The sequence below is a fragment of the Pezoporus occidentalis genome, unplaced genomic scaffold (assembly GCF_034315485.1).
Source record: "Pezoporus occidentalis ecotype Australia unplaced genomic scaffold, CSIRO_AGI_Poc_V1 ctg19, whole genome shotgun sequence".
In the NCBI taxonomy this organism is placed as follows: domain Eukaryota; kingdom Metazoa; phylum Chordata; class Aves; order Psittaciformes; family Psittacidae; genus Pezoporus; species Pezoporus occidentalis.
In genome coordinates, this window is record NW_026913748.1 from 4,991,867 (window position 1) to 5,014,899 (window position 23,033).

The 23,033-nt window shown below is 37.2% G+C and overlaps 1 protein-coding gene across 5 annotated transcripts in view; it reads right to left on the minus strand.

Moving 5' to 3' along the window:
- The window catches only part of DNM1L (dynamin 1 like), a 41,913-nt gene that overhangs the window by 4,038 nt on the left and 14,842 nt on the right, over positions 1-23,033 (minus strand). For 2 of the 5 annotated variants that reach the window (XM_062616496.1, XM_062616499.1), the window contains 15 exons: positions 16,594-16,640; positions 15,428-15,499; positions 14,753-14,839; positions 13,778-13,940; positions 12,102-12,222; positions 10,903-11,034; positions 10,438-10,644; positions 10,131-10,251; positions 8,652-8,807; positions 8,453-8,542; positions 7,360-7,452; positions 5,169-5,225; positions 3,947-4,024; positions 1,495-1,659; positions 753-862 (listed from right to left, as the gene is read on the minus strand). In XM_062616496.1, the coding sequence (XP_062472480.1) occupies positions 753-862; positions 1,495-1,659; positions 3,947-4,024; positions 5,169-5,225; positions 7,360-7,452; positions 8,453-8,542; positions 8,652-8,807; positions 10,131-10,251; positions 10,438-10,644; positions 10,903-11,034; positions 12,102-12,222; positions 13,778-13,940; positions 14,753-14,839; positions 15,428-15,499; positions 16,594-16,640 (1,699 nt within the window). Of the gene's footprint in view, positions 1-752; positions 863-1,494; positions 1,660-3,946; positions 4,025-5,168; positions 5,226-7,359; positions 7,453-8,452; positions 8,543-8,651; positions 8,808-10,130; positions 10,252-10,437; positions 10,645-10,902; positions 11,035-12,101; positions 12,223-13,777; positions 13,941-14,752; positions 14,840-15,427; positions 15,500-16,593; positions 16,641-17,845; positions 17,885-23,033 lie in introns of all 5 variants that reach the window. The other 3 variants (XM_062616495.1, XM_062616497.1, XM_062616498.1) reach the window with 3 other exon arrangements.

Below are 23,033 nucleotides of genomic sequence, written 5' to 3' on the forward strand. Positions count from 1 at the left end.
GCTGCCACTGTAGAATTAACTTGATAAGGATCATGTGTGTCAAAATTAATTCCCTGCCATGAAATACTCAAAATTGTATTGAGGAGAATATTAGCTTGCTGGATAGAATAAGACTTCTATAGCCTCACAAATCTGCTCTAAAGCTGGTTTACAGATTCCTGTATTTCCCCCAATTTCCCATATTTTTATACACACACACACAAAGACTTAAACCAAGTGAAGTTTTCACTGTTCATTGAAAAAGTATGACAATTGTTAAACAAAACTTTAAAGGCATTTTCCATAGTTGCACACAGCAAAAACATTACTTTTTCACTATTTCCATCCTTATGGTTAAGTATTAGAGGGCTTAGCCACAATAGTTCCTATCTGACCTTCCCCTTTGAAATACCAGGATGGTAAAGCTAAGTTCTGTCATGGCTACATAGCACGTAGAGCTTATTCTGTTCTTTTGCTGCAAATCATCCATGTGAATTGCAGTATCCTCCAGAAAAACAGGTATCTGCTAAATAATTAACTAAACCTTTTACTTACTTAATATAACACAGAGCAAACCATTTGAGAAAATAAATGCTGCTTCAGGCTTAATTCTGAGAATGGTCTACTGCTGCCCCTTCTAAAAAAAAACAAATTCGTATTTTCTCTCTGCTTATAGACATAAGAACATGATAAAATAACTAGATTATATACATGACTCTCGAGATTTCACAACATTTGTATGGCTTAAACATTTCTAGGAAGTTTTGTTTTACCTGTCCTGAATGTTCTTCCTGACAATAAGGAAGTAAGATTTAATAAGTCGTTCAATCACTTCACAATCTCGTTGCTCCCGGGCAGAAAGCTTGCGTGCAACAGGTACAGGCTATATAAAAAATTAAAAACCTCAGTTTACAAATTCTGTTCATTTGCATAAGTAAATAAAACTCAAACTGTGAAGTCTAAAATAAGGTCTTTCAGTCTGATAGATGTAACCTGTCTTGCAACAAACCTCTAATTCTTCAGCAGTAGAATTAGAGACATTTCAAAAACCAGATCTGTGAAACAAAGTCCAGAAGGCACCACTACTATTTTTTAAAAGCTCACTAAGGCAACTAAGCTCTCCAAACACTTAAAAGATCAACATCTATTTTAAAATTAAGTGGGTTTTGTCTTTAATGATTCTTTTCCTCTAATATAAAAAAAAAACAGAGCAGGAAACTGAACTGACACATGACCTGAGATTTGTCCCTGTATAAAGAGCAACTTAGACAAGTTCACTTGCACAGAAATTTGTGAAAGGAAGCCAGTTATCCCAAATCGTAAGCTGAAACTGGAGCGGGGGGAAAGATAAAGGACTGGCCAAGGAGGAAAGCAGAGAGACTAGCTGGAGCTCCCTGTCCCTATAGCGGTAATTATTTACAAATATATATATATTAGTAGCAAAGTTACAAGATCTGGATTTCAGGTGTTTTCTTCCTGAGTCTGAGCTACAAAGAGTAGTCTTTCATGACTCACCACATCTAATAAGTTTACAGCATGTCCTTTTTGAGGACTAGCAGGTAGGGCTGCAGTTGGCTTGGATTTTTCCTCTGCTGATGCCTCTTCTGCTTTTGATTTCAGCATTCCTCTCCAGTTGCCTGTTCCAGGCTCCTGAGAGGCATCTCCCATTCCAGAAGAAGCCTGCACAAACAGCACAATGAAGAAACATTGGAGAGTTAGGACTTGAGAACTACAAAGCAATGTCTAATAAAATCTATTATTACTAAGCTATCGATAAGACTCACTAAAAATGAGATTTTCATATGTATATTCCCTTAATTCTATTCTTCACATTCTTCACCTTTATTTTCCCTTTGCTGCTTACAGCTGACACTAAGTACCAGTGAGAAGGCGGCTTTTAAAACTCATATATTCTTCCTAATAACGGTATGAAAAACCTTCATGTAGAGAAGGTCCCCAGCATTTTAAGGGTTGATAAATCAATTCTGAAATATGGAATGGTCTTCCTAAATCTTTCAACTTTTACCACACATTCTTGGAGTAATAGAACCTACACTATCAGGATCATTCTGAAAGTAATTTTTGAAGATCACCACAGAGATCTGGTATCTTATTTAAGCTGAGGGTTTTTGCAATAACAGCTAAAAAAAAAAAAGAAATGTTATGCACATTTATGCTTCCAGGTACTACAGTTATGACCTTATTTGTGCTCCCAGACATCAATTTCCAGAAGATTTCTTTTTTTGTGTACCAAACCAAATCAAATTTAAAAAAAAAAATAAATAAATAAATAAAAAGCCCCATCCTCTGGAAGATGAGAGTTTCTGGAATATACCAGGCAAAGAATGACTCACTGATCTCCTGATAAAAGGATGTAACACCCAACTCTCAACCATCAGGAATCACTGGATGAAACAATTATTAGCAGATGGTATCTACCACTGGATAAATCAGAATTATTACAAAACAAACAAAAACTAAAACCTAAACAAACAAAAAAAAAAAAAAACACAAAACAAAACCAAGAAAAACCCAAACCTTCACAAGCAAGCAAACAAAAAAATTTAGAAAAAAAAATCTCCAAACACACAAAACAACCACTAAAACCCCCAGTTTATTTTAATATGGAATAGTGGTAATTTTTATTCTGTACCTTTCCATAAGCTTCACATATGTTCTGTTTACTACTGTGCTTTATTGTATATTCAAGGTCATTCAAGGCTCTGAACTACTACTACTTAAGCCTTTTTTCAGAGCACCAACAGCTGCATACTGGGAGGAAATCCTGCTAAACTGTGCATATCAAAATTTAATCAAAATTGTGCAGTTGTTCAGAAGCAGTGTAAAAAATACACTGTAAGAATTCAAATCAACCTCAGCTAGTAAGAGGGAACCACTAGAAGGAAAACTCCATTACGCTATTTCTGATTGCAAGACAGATACTCAAAAATGGCAAAAATCCCTATGCCACTCTCAGTATTACTGTGGGGCCTCCTCCGTCTCCAAAGTAATTTCAGAAACACAGCTACAATCTTTCACAAGACAAAGAGTGGTGAGTATGTACTACCTAGTAAAGGACAGTTATTGTGGGAAACACAAATGTAACTAAATTTGTCAGCTTCCTGCAACATAAGTCACAAGAGTAATCTCACAGTAGCTCTTGATTTCTCCTTAATGTTTGCAGCATATCAGAACCCCTATACTAGGACAAAAGTAACAGTTAAAATTTTACTACTCACAGGATTTTGACTTTAACTACTTTGTTCAGGACAGAAATGGCAGCTTTGCACTAGAAGCTGAATGTGTTTATGCAATAAGGCAGAATGCCCGAGACCTCTTGGAACTCCTAATACCCAAACTTGTGACTACCCATCTTTTCTGACTCCAAGTGAAAGCAATTAGCAAAAAAATGTTTACAGTAATGACCTGTTATTTTAACATGAGAGACAGCATATCTAAAGTGTAAAAAAACACTACAAAACACATTTCACAAATATAAGTAAACCAGGGACTGCCCAGCAACAAAAAGGAGGTTCAGTTTGAACAAAGCCTACAAAGATTCCCTGCAGGAAGCAGGAAACTCACATTTTTAGCTTATCTTCTGTTCTCCTTCTTTAACTGTCAACACATTAAAAACATGCAGTTTAACAATCATGCTGAACACTTCTGATTACAATACTGTTGCACCAAACAATCCATTGACTACAGTTTGAGGCAAATTATGTCATGTACTTACACCACAATATATTGCAACCAAGAGTTCAAACGGAGCAGTGACTTTGCCACCTAATGACACATCTTTACTTGCCACTGCACGTACTAAAATCAGTAATGCCAAGTAGTCTGTACTCCGTAGGGCACACTGTATGAGTGGCAGAGCACTAAATACAAACTGCTTTCCATATGATATGTGACGCACAACAGAAATGTGCATGCAGTGCTTATAGGAAAAAAAATTGGGACAGACCTTGCCATCAGCCTCAGCAGAAGCAGCAGTAACAGTCTCCTGGGAAGCAGGTGTCAATGCACCTGGAGCTTTAGTAGACTAAGGGAGGTAAAAAATTCAGGAAGGGGAGGAAAAAAAAATAGAATTCAACTGACCACCAAATCTACCTAGCAAATTTCATACACTTTTACCTACTAGCATCTTTAAAAATCCGGAAAAGGTAATGGGTTGAATTTGAAAGCAAAACATTAATACAAGCAGAAAAAAGAAAACCCAACAAAAGAAATGCATCTCCAAGACAAAGAGTCACAAGACTTTCAATTTATTTAGCCTTCAATTTCGTTTCAACTCCTACACTGATGATATGAATATGAAGTCCATAAAAAGAAAGATAAAAGAGCACTGAAAACAATCTCTAGGTAGCTACCCTGAATTCCTACTTCATCCATCAGCTGGCTTCTACTGATTAAAGGCAGTAAAACTAGATTTAGCCTGTGACTTCGCCTCACTTTTTAAGCTAATGAATTTAATGAACCAGTTTCTGTTGGCTGTAATAACTCATTTTACAAGCTGTAAGGAGCTTAAAGTATATTCTGTGTATTTAGATTCTAAATACATCACATAATATTAAATACCTAACTGTCAAAGACACTTGGTTCTTCCACTCACATACTTACTTGTCACTGAAATAATCCCCAAACCTGGTAAAACTAAGCAAGCTCCAGATACAGAATGCAAGACTTGTTTAGGATGATCAACTGAAAATGCCACCTCCACCATCTTCTTAAAAGAAAGCAAGACTGCAATAAATTGCATTTTTAAGAGCAACTTAAAAAAACCCCAACAAACCAACCACCAAGTCACTATGTGGCACACTGAATATATTTTTCAAAATTACTGTTTTGGCCATAAATTTAAGCATACAAGCTCGGACTCCCTCTTCAACATCTGCTAGCATCTTAAACCTTACCTCAGACAACATTCAAGCAAGTGTAATATTAATGTAAATTTAGACACAAGTCTTCAGAAATCCTAGAATTAAAACCTGCCAAAAACTGCACCTTTGGAAGAAGAAAAAAATAACATCCCACTTCTATTTTATGAAACAGAAAGAAGAAAGACAATACCTGGAAGCTGCCAAGACTGTTACCAGGGCAGCATATCAAAGTTTCCAATACTTTGACCGGATCAAAGGGGAATCCATTAAACTTTAAATAAATAAATAAACCCAACATCTACTTACCTTGTCTCGTGGCACAGCAGAAGGCAATTCCCGGGCTAATCTGTTACGCCTTTGTTCCTTTAAAAACAATCCAGCAAGACCTCAATTATGTATTGCTCTGTATCAACACATACAGAAGATTCATATTTTACAGACGACTTACATTTTAGAGACAACACTAGTAATTTCATCTCATCCAGTGTCATGTAGTCATACTATAATCTTATGAAAACCTCTGTTATTTGGATAAAAATCCTCTGATTGCCTGGTCAAAATTAAATTCTTGATATAAAAATTCTTGCAAAAATTTTTGCAACATGCTGTTGCAACAGCACAACATGCAACACTGTGCGCTCGCAGCCCAGAAAGCCAACTGTATCCTGGGCTGCATCAAAAGGAGCGTGACCAACAGGTCAAAGGAGGTGATCCTACCCCTGTGCTCTGCTCTCCTGAGACCCCAGTTCGAGTACTGTGTACAGTTCTGGTGTCCTCAACATAAAAAGCACATGGAACTGTTGGAACAAGTCCAGGGGAGGGCCACGAGGATGATCAGGGGACTGGAGCACCTCCCGTATGAAGACAGGCTGAGAAAGTTGGAGCTGTTCAGCCTGGAGAAGAGAAGGCTGTGTGGAGACCTCATAGCAGCCTTCCAGTATCTGAAGGGGGGCTATAGGGATGCCAGAGAGGGACTCTTCATCAGGGACTGTAGTGATAGGACAAGGGGTAACAGGTTAAAACACAAACAGGGAAAGTTTAGACTGGATATAAGGAGGAAGTTCTTTACAGTGAGGGTGGTGAGGCACTGGAATGGGTTGCCAAAGGAAGTTGTGAATGCTCCATCCCTGGCAATGTTCGAGTCCAGGTTGGACCGAGCCTTGGGTGACATGGTTTAGTGTGAGGTGTCCCTGCCCATGGCAGGGAGTTTGGAACTAGATGATCTTAAAGTCCTTTCCAACCCTAACTATTCTATGATTCTATGCTCAGTAATCAAAACTAGAGCCTTTAAAAAACAAGATCAAAGCTACACAGTTTGGCTCACCATAGACCCTACAGCCCTCATTAAGCTTTAAATCTCCACAGTATTCTAAACGGTATTATTCTGTGGTCATTAGGGTTAACTATGATTAAACCAAAAGGAAGAAGGAGGAGGCAGAATTCACTTTATAGCAAAACAGAATGTGAAGCAATCAGGACAAAGATCCAATTTTTCTTGAAATTAAGAATTAAGTGCCCACTGAATAAGGAGAAGATGCTTTATTTGCTTTGTTTCTTCAAAAATTTCAATGTCCAGTTCAGGAAAATGTTAGGAAGGAGCTAGTTTAACACATGACAATACAATAATCTCATATGGTCCAACTTCACAATATCCTAATTTTTGAACTCATGGCAGTTTGCATACATGTTGTTTCGGAATTCAATTCAAGAACAGTCTACCAAAGCTAATTCAATTTCATACCCACTCAATACAAAATTTACGTATAGAAAAAGTTAAATGTTAAATCTAAAGAGCAGAAATGATAACCTAAGCATTTAAAAAAAACCAAACACTACTATGAAAGAATGCGTTGCGTAAGCAGGGGAACAGAAGAATATTAGTGAGCTCTTAGATTAAGTACTTCAAGAAAGAATTGAGCAGATCAGTTGTAGACAACTGCTTCTCTAGGATGATAACAGCAACAAGTATTCTCAAAACTGAGCATGGAAAAAAAGAAATATTGCTAAACTTGTAAACAGCTTATGAAAGATTAATGGAGAGAATTGTCTTAGGGAGACTGAAGTGCTTCAAGACAGATTCAAGAACCTGAATAGAGAAAAAATATCTGCAGTATCATTTCACAAATGAGAGGAACATTATAACTATTAATACATTCTGTCAGAAACAAAATGCACTTACTTCAACATTAAAGAGTATTTCACAGCTGTCTATTTAAGGTTTCTCTTCCAATATTTCATTTAATAGCCAATACACAATTAAAGTGCCCATCTTGTTTTCCAGACAGAAATACAGACAGAATTCTTTTCAGTGAAATATCAACCACTGTTACTGAATGTGATATGTAATAGAAATCTAACAAATCAACGGGTCACAAGAGTATACCCATATTTGTAATACATCATGTTTCACTGAAATAAATTGAGGCATTTGTTCTTTCACCAATTATTTAGGCCCTCACTAAGTCTAAAGACTTCTTAAGAGAACGTATTTTCTTACCTCTATGTTGTTATTCATTAACCCACAGGCATCAGCAAAGTCTGGATGTTTGGTATTGATATAAGCTAACTCAATGGCCACTAGATTATGAACCTGAAATGCAATGTGATTAAGAGTTCAAAAATTCTGTGAGTAAATCTAATGCTAGTGAAGATCAATGACCTACAATCTTAGAAAGTGTAGTTAAACCGTCTGTAGCAAAAGACCGTTCTTGCTGCCCCAAAGACATTAGAGTTCTGATACAAAAGGCAAGAAGGGAATTCATTCCATTCATCACAATACATTCAGACCTTTAGCTGTTTTGGATGTTACATCAGTTTAACTGGTTTGCTTTGTCAAGCTAACCCCTCTCCAGCAATAAACAGAACAATTTATAGCAATTTAACAAGCTTTATAATAATGAAGTGAGCTAACTATTCAACCTTCAGCCACAAGCCACATAACATTTGACCCGGTGAGAGATGGCTCAATATGGGGGATAACGAGCATAGAAAAAGATTTCTGCTTTTCACATCAAACACAGTCAATAAATAAAACACTTTGTTTCATCACTAACAAGCAGCTTAAAGCAGACTTCTATATAAAAACGTATTTATTCAAACTCAGAAGTTGAAGTTTTAGTTTTCACTAGCTAAAAGGCATTATAAGGAAAAAAAAAAAAAAAAAAATCAACGTTTTGCGCTGATTTATCTCCTAAGCACACAGAGTAAGGACTATAAATTAATTTTCATTACTGCATCCTGAACTCTACAGTAAATGCGCAGCTTATGTTACAAGGGAGGGAAATATACCTACATCAGAAAGACTAGGAGATGTTAAATCCAAGTTTTAATAGCATTCTTCTTGGCAAATTGAAACATAGAGGACAATAAGATGAAGAGGCGTCCCTCCATCCCTTAGTTTTTTTATGTATCTAACTTTTAATATAGAGGAAATCGCAAACCATGTAGATATTAAATACCTAGCTATTCAACAAATATAAGCTTTCTTTAATGATTTAGGTTCCTGACATTACAGAGCAAATAGAAGCATGAAGAAAGATTCCAGAAAACACACACTTTTTCCAGCAAAGTTATGGTAGATGGCAAATTACCATTTCATTTGTGACAGGGAGCCTTCTACGCAGAAGACAGGTCACTACTTCAACTATGGCATCGTGCAATTTAGGAAACCTCAATAATTCCTAAAAAACAAAACAAAAATTTAGCGATGAAACTTCCAGAATTTTTTAGGGAAGTGGGGAGAAAAAAAAGCCCAATACTTACAACATAATTCTATCCATGTATTTTTACCTGTGTACTGTAATTACTACAATGCTGGATAATCCTCTGCATTTCTTCATGAACTAGCTCCACACAGCGCAAGCTAGGTTCTTCTAAACGTTTGATTTGCCTTTTTACCAGCAATTCAAACGAGACTTCAGGAACAAACAAGGCAGGACGGGGACCCTAGTTCATAAGGAAGGAAAAAGCTGTGAAATCCTGTATTAAACTAATACGTATTTCTAAGTAGTAATAGCTGATGAAGCCCAGAATAAATGACATCACGGTGCTTGCACCCAAAAGAACACTCAAAAAAGATCTTAAGTGTAAAATATGTTAAAAGAATAATTAAATATAAAAGCTATAAAATAGTTATTACCATTAAGACAAACTATTAAATAATTATTAGCCAGCATCCTTATAGAATCTTGAAGCTTTCTATCTGCTAATGTCATTCTAGCCTTAAAACTATGACAATTCTTTCACATTTGTGGATCCAAGTTTAAATGAACTTATTAATCATAAAGGCAAAGACAGCCTCTTCCTAAGTTTGACAGTCATGGGCATATAATTCTTACCGCAAGATAGGTGGGTTTTCTGTTAAGTATAATCATAATACTGTGTCGATGATTTACAGTGTTTGGGATAATTTAATTTATGACCATACAGACCAACCCTTAGCTATAGGTAAAACATTTTTTACCTGGAATTTCCTTTTTTTTTTAAATTTAATTAGCTTTAGAAACACAAAGATATGTCACATAAAAGAAGACATTTCTTATGTTACTAAATGCTGGTTTACATTTTACATTTACAGAAGGTTAAAAGCATGCACACAGATCACTGCCGCAGAGTACCAAAAGCACTCTAAATTTAGAGTAATTACTGACCATGCAGAAACATGTCTGTCCACACCTAAAAGGACACAGTACAAAAGCAGGCATGAGTGTTTGAGATCCTAAGTCAAGGTTTAAGGTGTGAACATTCTATATACTACAGAATTTAAAAGTGAACATACTCTGTTAATTCTTAGCAGCACCAATTCCCATATTCACAAGACATCAAACCTGTCACATGAACACTCAACCATTGAAGAGCTGTGTTCTTACACAGAATTAAAATATCTGAACTTGTCCTAGGCCATACATCTCAGCCTGAATCTTCATAATTAACAAAATTACTTAATCCAAAATAATTGAGGCAGTCTTACATCATCATTTCTGTAATATATAATAGCTTCAGTATCAGGTTGCCAAAGCTGGCCATGAGCTTTCAGCCTGTAAGAGTAAGCATTTGACTTAAACTTATTCCACATAGGATAATGGCTGCAAATTTGGATATGGTAATTTCTCCACTTAAAATATCAATAAGCAGGATTCAGCCTCTTCATATTAACTCATTCATCTGAGATCATTAATTCATAGGACTGAAGAAGCATGAATTTGTTGAAACCTTATCTTCAAAGCCAAGGTACAGCAACAACACTTAGAAATACAGAAGAACACTCACAGTGGCATTTCTAATGGCAGTCAGAATATCAATTGTGTTAAGGCCACCCAGTGGGTCAACAGATTCTAAAGTTCTTCCAAAAGTCTCATGAAAAATGTAACAGATTCTTGCTCCACCACATCTGAAATAATAAAATAACAACTGAAGTAACAAACAACAAAAAAGTTCTCATTGCAAACAGTTTGGAATCAAACTTTTTTGAGTATGTTATGTTCTAGTACAGTAATATTGCCAATGAAAGCCATCAAGAGCCACTGCATCCATCTAATTGCTCAGTCAATATTCTAGAAAACCACTTAGTACTTACAGCTCTGAAGTCTCTATGTATTTTGCTGTTCCTTCAATAGTGTTACAATATTCCGTGGCAAATTTGGTAATAAGCTGCAATAAAGTGGCACTTTTGTCTTCAACAGGTTCCCCATAGCTGTTTAGTAGAGACTGGTACTGAGCAGCTAAAACATTGATTCTGGTTTTCAGTTCTGGCAAGCAATCTCTGATATGATGCATCAGCAGCCTAAAAATGGAAAACAGTCCCTCATTAAAAGGGAGAAAAAATTTCAGCTTTATAAGCCCATTAAAACAGAGGAAAGACAGAATATAATCACCAAAGGAAAACATTTACTCCAGAAAATTACAGTAAATTCAGAAATCAAGTTTTCCTTAATGTACCACTGTACAGTACCAAAAGAGAAAGGAAATGTATTTCTAACACGCCAATATATTAGAGTATCTTTAAAAACACATTTATTTTACTTTATGTAATATGTAATACCTGTTCAGTGTTCTAGCAAGATACTTGGTTCCATTTCGATTGGCTAGGGAAGGATACTTCTTTTGAAGAAAACCATACTCATCACGAATGGAATCGGCTACACTCTTCTTATTGTTAATATCCAACTGACTCCTTAAGTTAAGAGAGAGTTACAAACTAGTTAACAGATGCAACGTAAAAATAATTTACATTTTTGCTTGTCTAAGCAGGACATCTAAAAGCTCCTTTTTGCTCTCCACATGTAACTTCTTCCTGAGATTACAAAGGGTTTTATTTGTTGTTCCATGCAGCACACTCAACAAATCAGTATGGGTAGCAGCTGCACACAGACTAAGCAAGGCTTTTATTAAAACTACATGAGATTCAACCCAGCTAATGCAAAAAATAAAGTGAACAGTAAGATGGCTATACATATATTGGGCTGCATCAAAAGACACGTGACCAGCAGGTCAAAGGAAGCGATCCTACTCTGTTCTCATGAGAAGTTGGGGCTGTTCAGCCTGGAAAAGAAGGCTGCGTGGAGACCCCATATCTGAAGGGGGCCTACAGATGCTGGACAGCAACTCTTCATTAGGGACTGTAGGAATAGGACAAGGGGGAATGGGTTTAAACTTAAACAGGAGAAGTTCAGGTTAGATATAAGGAACTTCCCTACTGTGAAGGTGGTGAGGCACTGGAACAAGGTTGCCCAAAGAAGTGGTAAATGCTCCATCCCTAGCAGTGTTCAAGGCCAGGGTGGACGGAGTCTTGGGTGACATGGTTTAGTGTGAGGTGTCCCTGCCCACGGCAGGGAGTCTGGAACTAGATTATCTTAAGGTCCTTCCCAACCCTAACTATTCTATGACTCTATATGCAGTTAGCACTAATATACATAAGATCTGTAGTCGATCACTGCTAATGTGAACAGCTGACCACAAGGATCCCTCAAGCTAAAAAACAAGAGTGGAAAGAAGTGGTGGCACTACAGTTCTTCTAGAAGCAGCATCCCTACTCCTTTCTAAATTAGCTGCTGGTTGAATGGAATAAGGACAGACAGGATTTTGACAAGTGGGCAACAAACTTGTTGCTTGCCTGTTCTTAAGTGTATTTCAATATAATGTCATCTTATTCTTAAAACCATATTCGTGGTTAAAAAAGGCTGAAAAGTATCACTTTGTATTAAAATGACCTAAAAAATAACATTCATGTGCCAGACCAACCTGTTCACTACTCCAATGATACCAAGTTTGACTGGAATCACCCTTCCCATGAGCACATCCATAGCATCAGTGCCAGCATCCATGAGATCCAACTTTGTAATAACAGCAAGGGTTCTTCGACCTACAAAAAGGAAAACTCCAATGTTTTGTCTTGATCAGGGTAGCTAAAATTCACCATTCAAAAAGCTCTTTCACCTCATAAAGTTTAATACTGCAAACCAGCAGAGACCGGTTTGAACATGTGGTAGTTGTCTCTGGAGCCCCTTATTACGAGGTGTATAAGGAAGTATTTATCCAGTACTACTCCCCTCACATACCTGGTAAAGAAAAAGGTTTAGGCACCATGAAGTTTGAAATTACACTCATTACTGACTACAACAAACATTTTTGCATACTACATGAAGTTAGAGGTGTTACGAAGAACTTGTGGAGAAGACTAAGTAGGGCAAGCAGGGGACTCAAATGTGAGTGGACTGAACATATTTCTAGCATGTACGTAGGACCAGACATAATGGCAATCTGTTTGGAACTGTATTTGAAATACAACTACCCACTGGAGAAGCTGCTAAAGGAGAAAACAGGCCCACTTGCAGCACAGTGCATCATATACATAGGCTCAAAGCTCCAAGAGACCGAACTGGTTATCTCCAAGAGACCAAATCTCCAAGAGACTGAATGGAACCCATTCCTTGGAATCCATCCACTGAAGAAGCATTTTGCTAATGAAACATATTTTATTGAATATGTGACTGAATGTTTTATGAATTAAAACTAAGCTTCATATTGGACACTGTGGAGGAAAATGCGACCTGAATACACTAAACAGGTAAATATTGCACATCTAGACAGAGGTTAACATGGACAGAGGACTCGTCTGGGACCTTGGTATTCCCTAGGCTTTTGGGTCTGAAAAAAAATATGGCAAGAACTTTTTCTTTAAAATATAACACACTTTTAGGGTGTAAAAATAAACCATTTACCTCAAGAAAATCAGTATGTTCTTGGGTCCTGAAACTTTCAGATGGATACAAGTCAGAAAGTCTACCTACTTCAGTAGTTCAGGTTCTCACTATATACCATTATTCCAACAGAACCTGCAACATGAGCTGCCACTCCAGACCTTTACAGTTTAGAATTTTGGGAAGTGATCCAGAAGTCACAGCTGATCATTTTTACAGGAGTAAATTAATTCTTAGTAAAAGTCACTAGACTTACAGCTAGACAGTCAATTCTTAGTTGCGGGATGGCCTATTCTTTCTACTAAAAGAAAAAACCTTGGACACTAAAGCATGAATTCATCCTAACAGACGGCTGTAAACTACTGAAAAAAAAACCCACCAACCAAACATATCTCAAACTTCCCAACATTCTGTAATGCCATTTTGCTGCTCTGGAAACAGAAGTGGCTCCTATGACTACTAAAATAGTTATCTGGCCTGTGACTACTAAAATAGTTGTTTGTAAGCCAGAAATCCATTTGATATTAATTCATCACAGCATTCTCCAAGTTGCAGATAATTCAGCAGGAAGTCCATAGGCAAACAGAACAATTGCATTTTCTAGGAAAGGCAATGACACTTGTTTTGCTTCCTACTTTTTGCTCAAACAACTTCAGTTTTAGGACTTAACTGAAAAAAGAATTTGAATTACAGGATCCAGTTTTTCTTACCACTTACCATCTGGATCTACCTCCCGTGCAATTTTAAGTGCTTCTGAAGTGGCCATGTCTGTGTTAGCAGCTGTGACTGCCAGAATAATTGAATTTGGGTTGCTGATGAACTGAAGGATTAGCTCTCTTATTTGAAGTTCAATATCCTTAGGCTGATCACCAACAGGTACCTAGAGGAGAAAAAAAAAAAAACCAATGCAGAACTGTTCAAAATTGTATATTTATGCCTTTGAGAGACCACTCATTGAAAATTCATATCCTATACCATGAGTTTTCCAGCCCTTTCCTTCCCCCTTCACAAACAAACACAAAAGAAATGAAAGATCTTGAAAGGTATACAAATCAAAACCACCCTTAAAGAAATAAGAATCAATTCAAATTATTTGATACTGTTGTTAAGAATTTATTAACTAACTTTTTATTAAGAACCACCAAGAACCGCCTGCACAACTGGCAGAGTAGGGTGTATACGTGCACAGGCAAGGCAAGAAGTCATCTTGTCATCTTCATGGCACAGAAGATTAGTTAGTCTAAAACCTGAATAAACATGACCTGAACATTTCTTCTAGTTATCCTTACTTTACACAACCTCTTACGCAAACTATACATAGCAAGTTATGGAAAAGCAATAGGGAAAACATTTTTGAACTTGTCAGCTACCCATCTATATCTGCAGGTGCAACTTTGAAACTTCCAATGCTACCTCTTCTACTAAAACAACATGCAGTTTGCACAATGCTCCCAATCCCTCAGCTGTATATAGAAAGAGGAAGAACTTAAGCAAATCTACCTTTGACAACAGCAAAGAGCACCAGAAACCAAATCTCACACCAGAAGATGGTGCCATCTCAAATTTATACAGTCAACTACTTAACCTGAGGAAAACTTCAATAATACAGAATAATGCCAAAGTATGAACATACACTCTTTTTCAAAATACACTGTTCACAGTGAATCAAAAGAGAAGCATTCTGCATCTCACCTTTGTCATTCCAGGTAAATCCACAAGAGTCAGATTTACAACATTAGATGAAAAAATCTTAAGATGAATAGGTTCAGGACTGATCCCCTAGAAATATGATAGTAAAATTTGATCACTGTACTGGATTATGTAAATGCACCATTCAGAAAGCCAAAAACTGTTTTTCATACTAGAATTCTTCCATCATACACATTACAACTATATGGTGAGGAAAAAGACAGCTACATCTGCACAATTCCTTCATCTCTGGAAGCAGCCCTATTTTCCAGCCCTATTCCATCTCTGGAAGCAGCCCTATTTATGCATAAACGCTTATCACATTTCAGTGATTATACAGATATGCAAGAACAGAATACTCAATTTTCTAATTACATGTAAAACCATGTATGTGGAAAATGAAAGCAAGTTTAACTCAAAGTTTTGGTTTTGCACTATTATTAAGGAAGCTCTGAAGTAAAGCAACTGCAATTCTTTGCATTTTCTTTTAGTTGAAGTCATTTACCTCACAAACCCAGTGGAAAAAATAAAAAAAATAAAAAAATCTCAAGCAGCAATACCATGCTCTTCATTAGAATAGTTCAATGTTTTTCACTTCCAGCTGCCAAAACTGTTGAATAAAAGTTTAAGCAGCAAGAGAATCTACAGCAAGACAATGACAGACAGTGCAACATTTACCTTATTATTTCCTGAAATCCTCTCTGTTTCATTTTCTATTTCCTGACGAATTTCATCAAAATCTGTATAGATCTGAAGTATGGAAGAAAAAGATTTTTTAAGAATCAAAGACAGCATCCACTTACTCAATTGCAAAATAATGCTCCCTTCTCCAAGAGACACTCTGTAACTCAGTACACAAGAGGTGAGAAAAAATAACTATTAGACCCTAAACTAATGCTAACAGCAGTACAGTGCTAAAAGTTACAGAATTTGTAATCTTGGTATTTAATCTGTTGATTAATACCGTGAGATGCAGTTAATAACCCACTATGTCAGACAATGTATAAAATAGTGTTCACTTAAAGAGAATTTCAAACACTTAATTCCATGTTAAATCTAGCTGCAATCCTCTGAAGTTAATAAACAACATAGAGATAAGAAGAGGTTCAGGATACAAGAGCAGGAAGAACAAGGGCAGTTTCATTTCAAATTTCTTCCACTCTTGCCAAAACTATTCTCCTTGCACCAATCCAAAATACGTATCATAGAGCTACCCTTGCACAGGTTCCTTCTGCATTCCTCTCTAGATTTCCTTCAATTACTAGTACTCTCTAGAAGGCAAGGAAACCATTTTAAAGTAATAAACAAATTCATCTGCCAACAAAATGGTTAATTTCTTGGAATAAAGATTTAAGCTTTGACTCTCTTACTGGAGTCCTAGGTCATCTCATCTGTTTCTCCCCCCGATGCTCATTAGGCTCTTCCTTCCTTGTCATAGCTTTCTGATAAATCTCTGAAGTAGCCAATTCTTCAAAGGAATGAAATGACTTGTGATTATATACTTCCTTGTCTTTACAATGTCCTTTCTAATTTTGTCAAGACACAAAAAAGAAAAAAAAACCTAACAAAATAGCACAAAAAGGATTAAGATAAGTAACTTGGCAGAATCAACGACCCTCACTACAGACAACCATTAATAAACTTTCCATCTTAAATTTAAAAGTATGTTTTCAGAAGTTTTCTACTCATAAAAAACAAAACAGAGAACCTTCAATATTCTGGCATATAGTATAGCAGGCAAAACAACCTCCTTTTTGGGAAAGTCGAGGGAAAAGGTATGTAATTAAGTATATATATGATAGCATATTTATGACACTGCTACTCCATCATCGGAGTAAACGTACCTTATTTTTGGTGTGAAGAAATTTACCCCACTCTGCAGCATCTATCTCTGAAACAAAGAATTGATACATGAGGAACAGGAAGTAGATCTTTCAATTTCATTTTTCCAAGACCCTGTTTGTTGAAAACTACAATAGGAATTTTTTTCCCCAAGCAGCAAAATTAGTCTGCTTTTTACATTCAGATGTTAAATAGCTCATACATTTATGATTCTGCTTATTACTTTATGATTCTGCTGTATGATTGCATACATTTATGATTCTCCTTATGTAAGCACTGCATTTCATTACTCTTTAATTTGCCTCTCTTGCACAAGTCCATCTTCACAATTGTGACTGAGCCAGTCATAAGCTACCCCGCCATTTTTCAGAAATAGTCTAGTCCATCAAATATCAGCTCACAACAGAAAACAAAAGAATTATTAGCAGCAGTTAAAAAACCTGAAATAAACACTAGCTTTTAGCATCTTTACCATGCAAGTGAGGTCTAATTACAGCTGAAAGAAAAAGTTAGAAAAACCTGTAGAATGAAAACCAAGCAAACAGAAAATACATAAGAACTCTGCATAGCAATGTAGTCTTAGGAGGACATGTCTCTTCCCAAATCTGTCAAGGACCAAACATCTTAACTCTTGCCAGTCACCACTGATGTCCAGAATGACTTGGGGCTATTCAAAAGAAGTCCCAGAAAAAGCAGTTCTGTCAGTTCCTGCTTGGTAGCACAGCAGCATTCTGAGTCACACTGTGAGATACTGACACTTCCACAACTAGGTTTCCAAGTAGTAGTGATAAATTCCATTTACAATTTTCAGTTTGTGGTTATTTCTCCTCTGTTCCCCAATACAGCAATCTGCTCTAGAAGAACAACCTACAAGAAATGTGGCCGTTTGGCAAACAGTTTACCTACAATCAAGTAATCTTGCAAACCATTTTTCCACTCAAGTTGAATTTCAAAATGCTGATCAATAGATTTTTTTTTTTTTTTTTTTAAGGATTTGGGAATTAAAAGTGCAGGAAATTCTATGAAGCAGCAACGGCACAGAAGAAAAGCAAAAATCATCTCATTCTAATGCAACAACGTCAGAAAACTAAAAATCAACCAGATCACAAGACAGCAAAATAATCAATCAACACAGTAGCCAAAGTGTAAAAGTAAAAGTGTAAACAACAATAAAGTGCCATGAAATGTATGTGATTAGTGTGTATAAGCATGCACTTTATGCGTAGGGAGAAAAAGCAAGTGGATAAAGGCAACCTTTAGAAAGGTGTCTTGGATTTTTCCATGTAGCAGGGTCTGCAGTTAAAGAGAAACAGCATTGAATGATGTTTAAAATTTTTAATCAGATTTAATATAGCATTTTATTAACTTTCAGTACCATACTGTATTACAAAGATCACAAATGCATGCAGACAGATGTGCATGCTATTCTACTATTGGTGAGAATGTGCAGCATATTAACAATATGCACAGAAATAAGATCTTAACTAAAACACTGATAAATTATGCATATTATTCAATACAACTCTATACAAAGTTTACTTGATGATAACATTATTATTGCTGCTAATCTAATTCCAATGGCTCACAATATTTTTATCAGAGCACAAGAAACAGTACCATTAGGTTCTGCAAAACTGAACTTCTTTGGTGAAGTATGTTTCTCATCATTTATTCATGGCATGAACAGTAAAAATGTTCCTTAATCCTTCTTGTCACTGGAAGTAACAGTATTGTACAGGAAAGAAACCTGAGGTCTTTCTAATGCTCAGCTAAAAAAAAAAAAAACACCAATATTATGGCAGTTCTGAGACAGATTTGAGAAGAGACAACATTAGCTATCACCCTTCTCAACTTTTCATTTTCTGAAATTATTTATGGAAATCCCGTTACAAAAAAAAATTCCAAACTTTTTATTGAAAGCTCAATGAGTTTACAACTCTTTTTATGTTACAGCAGTAAAGAACCATGGAAGTGCAAGAATCAAAACAAATAGGTGAAGACATTTTTGGCAGGTGCCTGTTTGGCACACAATGCAAGTAACACAGCAACAATCAATTTATCAGTTTGGAAAACCTAGGACATCTGGGTAGTTACTTTAATATCCTGCTCAGGTCAGTAAGTTAAAAGTTTATCATCAATGGAAAATTGCTGATTTAGATGGGACTGAGTCCGTTAAGGAAAAAAAAATTAAGAAAAACATACTACTTTTATCCTTTCTGTTCTGCAGGCACCTGAGCTATGAAGAAACCATTGTTAGGAATCAGCTTTTGTTTGTCTTTGTCGGTAAACAGGCAAAATTGCATACCAGCTTCCAAAGTAAGTGCAAAATTAAAGGGCTCATTAATTCCAGGTTATTAAGCAGGTTTGGTTTATTTATAGTTCAGAGAAAATAAAGTAAAATGCACATATGGGAATAAACTACAGTATCTTCAAGATCACATTGCTCATCTCCTTTTAAAAATCGAATATAATAAAGACAGGCATAAAGCCAGGAAGAAAGAGATACAGAAAGATATTGTCACCATTACATTTGAAAGACAAGGACCAAGCACTCTGGTGTTATGTCCCTCAGAGGCAGATCGCATCCTCCTAGGACACACTGGTTTAGTCTTAAATTACTGCCCTAGAGAGGGCAGAGGGGCCCAAGACTGTTGGCTGATATTCAAGGATCACCTACTACAAGCTCAGGAGTGTTGCACCTCAACTAGAAGGAAGTGTAGCAGAAGGGCCAGGAGACCTCCCTGGATGGATAAGGAGCTGCTGAGGAAACTTAGAGGGGAAAAAAGAGGCTTATAAATGGTGGAAGCAAGGACAGGTGGCCTGGGAAGAATACAGGGATGTTGTCTGGGAAGCTAGGGACCACGTTAGGAAAGCTAAGGCCCAGCTAGAATTATACTTGGCTAGAGATGTGAAAGATAGCAGGAAGGGATTCTATAGGTACATAGCAAATAAAAAACAGACTAGGGAGAATGTGGGCCCTCTCCGGAAGCTATGGGGAGAACTGGCTACCCTGGATTTGGAGAAGGCTGAGGTTCTGAATGACTTCTTTGCCTCAGTCTTCACTGGCAAATGCTCTGACCACACCACCCAAGTCTTGGAAGGTAGACCCAGGGAATGTGAAAATGAAGACCTTGGGCCCACTGTAGGAGAGGAACTGGTTCGAGACCATCTTAAGTACATGAACATACACAAGTCCATGGGACCTGATGAAATCCATCTGCGGGTCCTGAAGGAGCTGGCAAATGAAGTTGTAAAGCCACTGTCCATCATATTTGAAAATTCATGCCAGTCAGGTAAAGTCCCCAGTGACTGGAAAAAGGGAAATATAACCCCCATTTTCAAGAAGGGGAAATTGGATGACCCAGGGAATTACAGACCAGTCAGTCTCACCTCTGTGCCTGGCAAAATCTTGGAGCAGATTCTCCTGGAAGGCATGCTAAGGCACATGAAAAACAAGGTGCTTGGTGACAGCCAACATGGCTTCACTAAGGGGAAATCCTGCCTCACCAATTTGGTGGCCTTCTATGATGGGGCTACAGAACTGATGGACAGGGGTAGAGCAGCTGATGTCATCTACCTGGACTTGTGTGAAGCGTTTGACACTGTCCTACACGACATCCTTGTCTCTAAATTGGAGCGACATCAATTTGATGGATGGACCACTCAGTGGATAAAGAACGGGATGGATGGCCGCACACAAAGAGTTGTGGTCAATGGCTCAATGTCCAGCTGGAGACCAGTAACGAGTGGGGTCCCTCAGGGACCGGTGTTGGGACCGGTCTTGTTCAACATCTTTGTCGCTGACATGGACAGTGGGATTGAGTGCGCCCTCAGCAAGTCTGCCGATGACACCAAGCTGTGTGGTTCGGTTGATACGCTGGAGGGAAGGAATGCCATCCAGAGGGAGCCTGACACACTTGTGAGGTCGGCTGATACCAACCTTACGAAGTTCTATTCTACCAGGTTTGTGGTGGTATTGGAATGTGCAGCTAGGTACTAGGCTTAGTTCTATGTATAAATAAATGCTTTGGTTTAGGATAATCTATTAATTTTTTAAAATACATATAAAAAAGTAACCAGAAGCATTGTGTTTTAATTTGCTAATATCTATGGATCAAAGGAGACTCAACATTTTATAAGCTTTAATAAGCCACATGTTTTCTTTGCTACAGGCAGCACAAGAGAAGAGTGAAGCTGTAATAAATGGCTTAGTCATTGCTGCAGCGTTGGTGCACACAGAGTGAAGGGGAAAAAAAAAAAAAAGTGAAGGAACAAATGCAGTCTCCCGAAGTGTACACAACAACAAAAAAGAATCTCATCGGTCCAAGTATAAGCTTTTAGAAATATCATTTTATACACTGGGAAAACTCTTGCCCCATGCTTCTGAGGAAGTCTATACAGAAACCCCTTTAATATTTGAGAAAAATTACCCACTAGCTTGCATATAATGCAAAAGAGTTTTTAGGAAAGGAGGAAGGATTCGCATTACTCCAATTGCAAGAATGTGCAAGGCAAGGAGAAAATATTTTAAATAATCTACACTGAAAAACCCAACATTCTGGTTTACATGTAGAACTTATTTTTTTTTAAGCACTGTAGTTTCACTGGTATATCGATCTTCCACACATTAGGTTACTTTCTTTAAGGCAAAACTTCAGCTGAATTAATCACCTGTTACATTCAAGAGTCAATGCCAGATAAAAGTGTGCAGAAATGACATTTTGGTCATTATAAAATTAAGTATTACAGATTATAAGAAATTATTTAAACAGTGGCTATTTAAAACAAACAGATACTGCCTTTCAAAAAACCATCTCCTGAATAAAGCAACAGTCCCTTTGCCTTTCTGGCTTTTCATATCTTTGAGTGAGACCTAAAAACTTTATAGAATCAAGGAATGGTTCAGGTTGGAGAGGATCTTAAAGATCATCTAGGTCCAACCCCTCTGCCATGGGCAGGGACACCTCACAATAAACCAGGCTGCTCAAGGCCATGTACAACCTGGCCTTCAACACTGTCAGGGGTGGGGCAGACACAGCTTCTCCGGGAAACCTGTGCCAGATTATGTATTTTTCTCAAGACTGCCTTCCACCAAATTCTTACTCCTATAGCTCCTATACTGGAATGCACCTTTAAGAAGTTCAAATACTGTACAATGCTAACTTTAGTTACCTATGTAGCTCTTCTCCCTAAACCAGTGGAAATGCAGAATGGGAATGAGAGCTTTCCAAATACTAAAATGAACAAAATCAACAAAGCATGAAGAATCTTAGCTGTTTTGCTAACATTCTAGTTCCCGTATCTTCACAGCTCTTGGACACACCAGACTACCATCTAAACTCTTTTCCCCCTACCCCATCTCCCCCAGCACCTCATCTCTTCCTAGCTCTCTTTCTCTAAACAGACACACACACACAAAATTATCCAACTTGTGAAAAAAACATGCACATCTTCCAATCCCTTCTGTATGCTGCACCATTTTTTCTATCCCTGATGCTAACAAGATGATCACTCTTGAGTGAAAGCTCTTCTCCTGCTGTGCTTCTATAAAGCTAAGTACAATGAAGCTCTCATTGTTTGGGAGCTAGGCACAAGAGACTCCTATTTGAAGTAGAGAACAAAAAGCTGACAAAGCAGTGTCGATTTATCAAGCAACAGATCTCTGTTAACTATTCCTGTGTTCCATATCAATTCTATCTGTTCAGTTTTGAATAATATTTAGCTTCCCATCTTGGGGGAAAAAAAAAACCAAACAACTTATAAACATTTACTAATGGCCCATTCATATGTTCCCTCCTCTTTCCATTTTCTAACAAATGGATAAGCTACCACAATAGGTCTTAGCTATAATACCAATTTAATAATTCATGAGACCAGACACTTCTCTTGCAATCTGGTAAGACAACATCATACTGGGGTAACACCACAAACACACCATATGTGCTGAATCACTAGAGACTAACAATAAACAGCAAAAGCATAATGAGAACATTTCCATCATACCATACCACATACATCTCAGTCTGAACTATCATATTAGGAAAACACAGCTTTTCATATTTATATTTTCTATCTTGATTTCTTGCAGAGTCCACCGCAAAAGGGTATCACACAGCTCATCACTGACTTTAGAGATCATACCTGCTGTTCCTCAATGCTGCATGTTAGAAGATCATAAGTTAATTCAGATGTTTGGCTGCAATTCTTGCTCAAGTGTTGTATTAAAAACCAGGAAGCTTTCCGGAAGCAAACACTCAGAGGTAAAATTTAAGCTTGTAACAACCACAGAGTAGTACTATTTTTACATGGACATATTCATATGTAACACTAGTACATAGCTAGAGCAAGCACTACGATGGAAAAAGGTGACAAATCACAAAACAGAAATTACAAAAATAGAGGCAGTTGCAAAAGAACTATCTGTGAGTACATAGTTCATTGC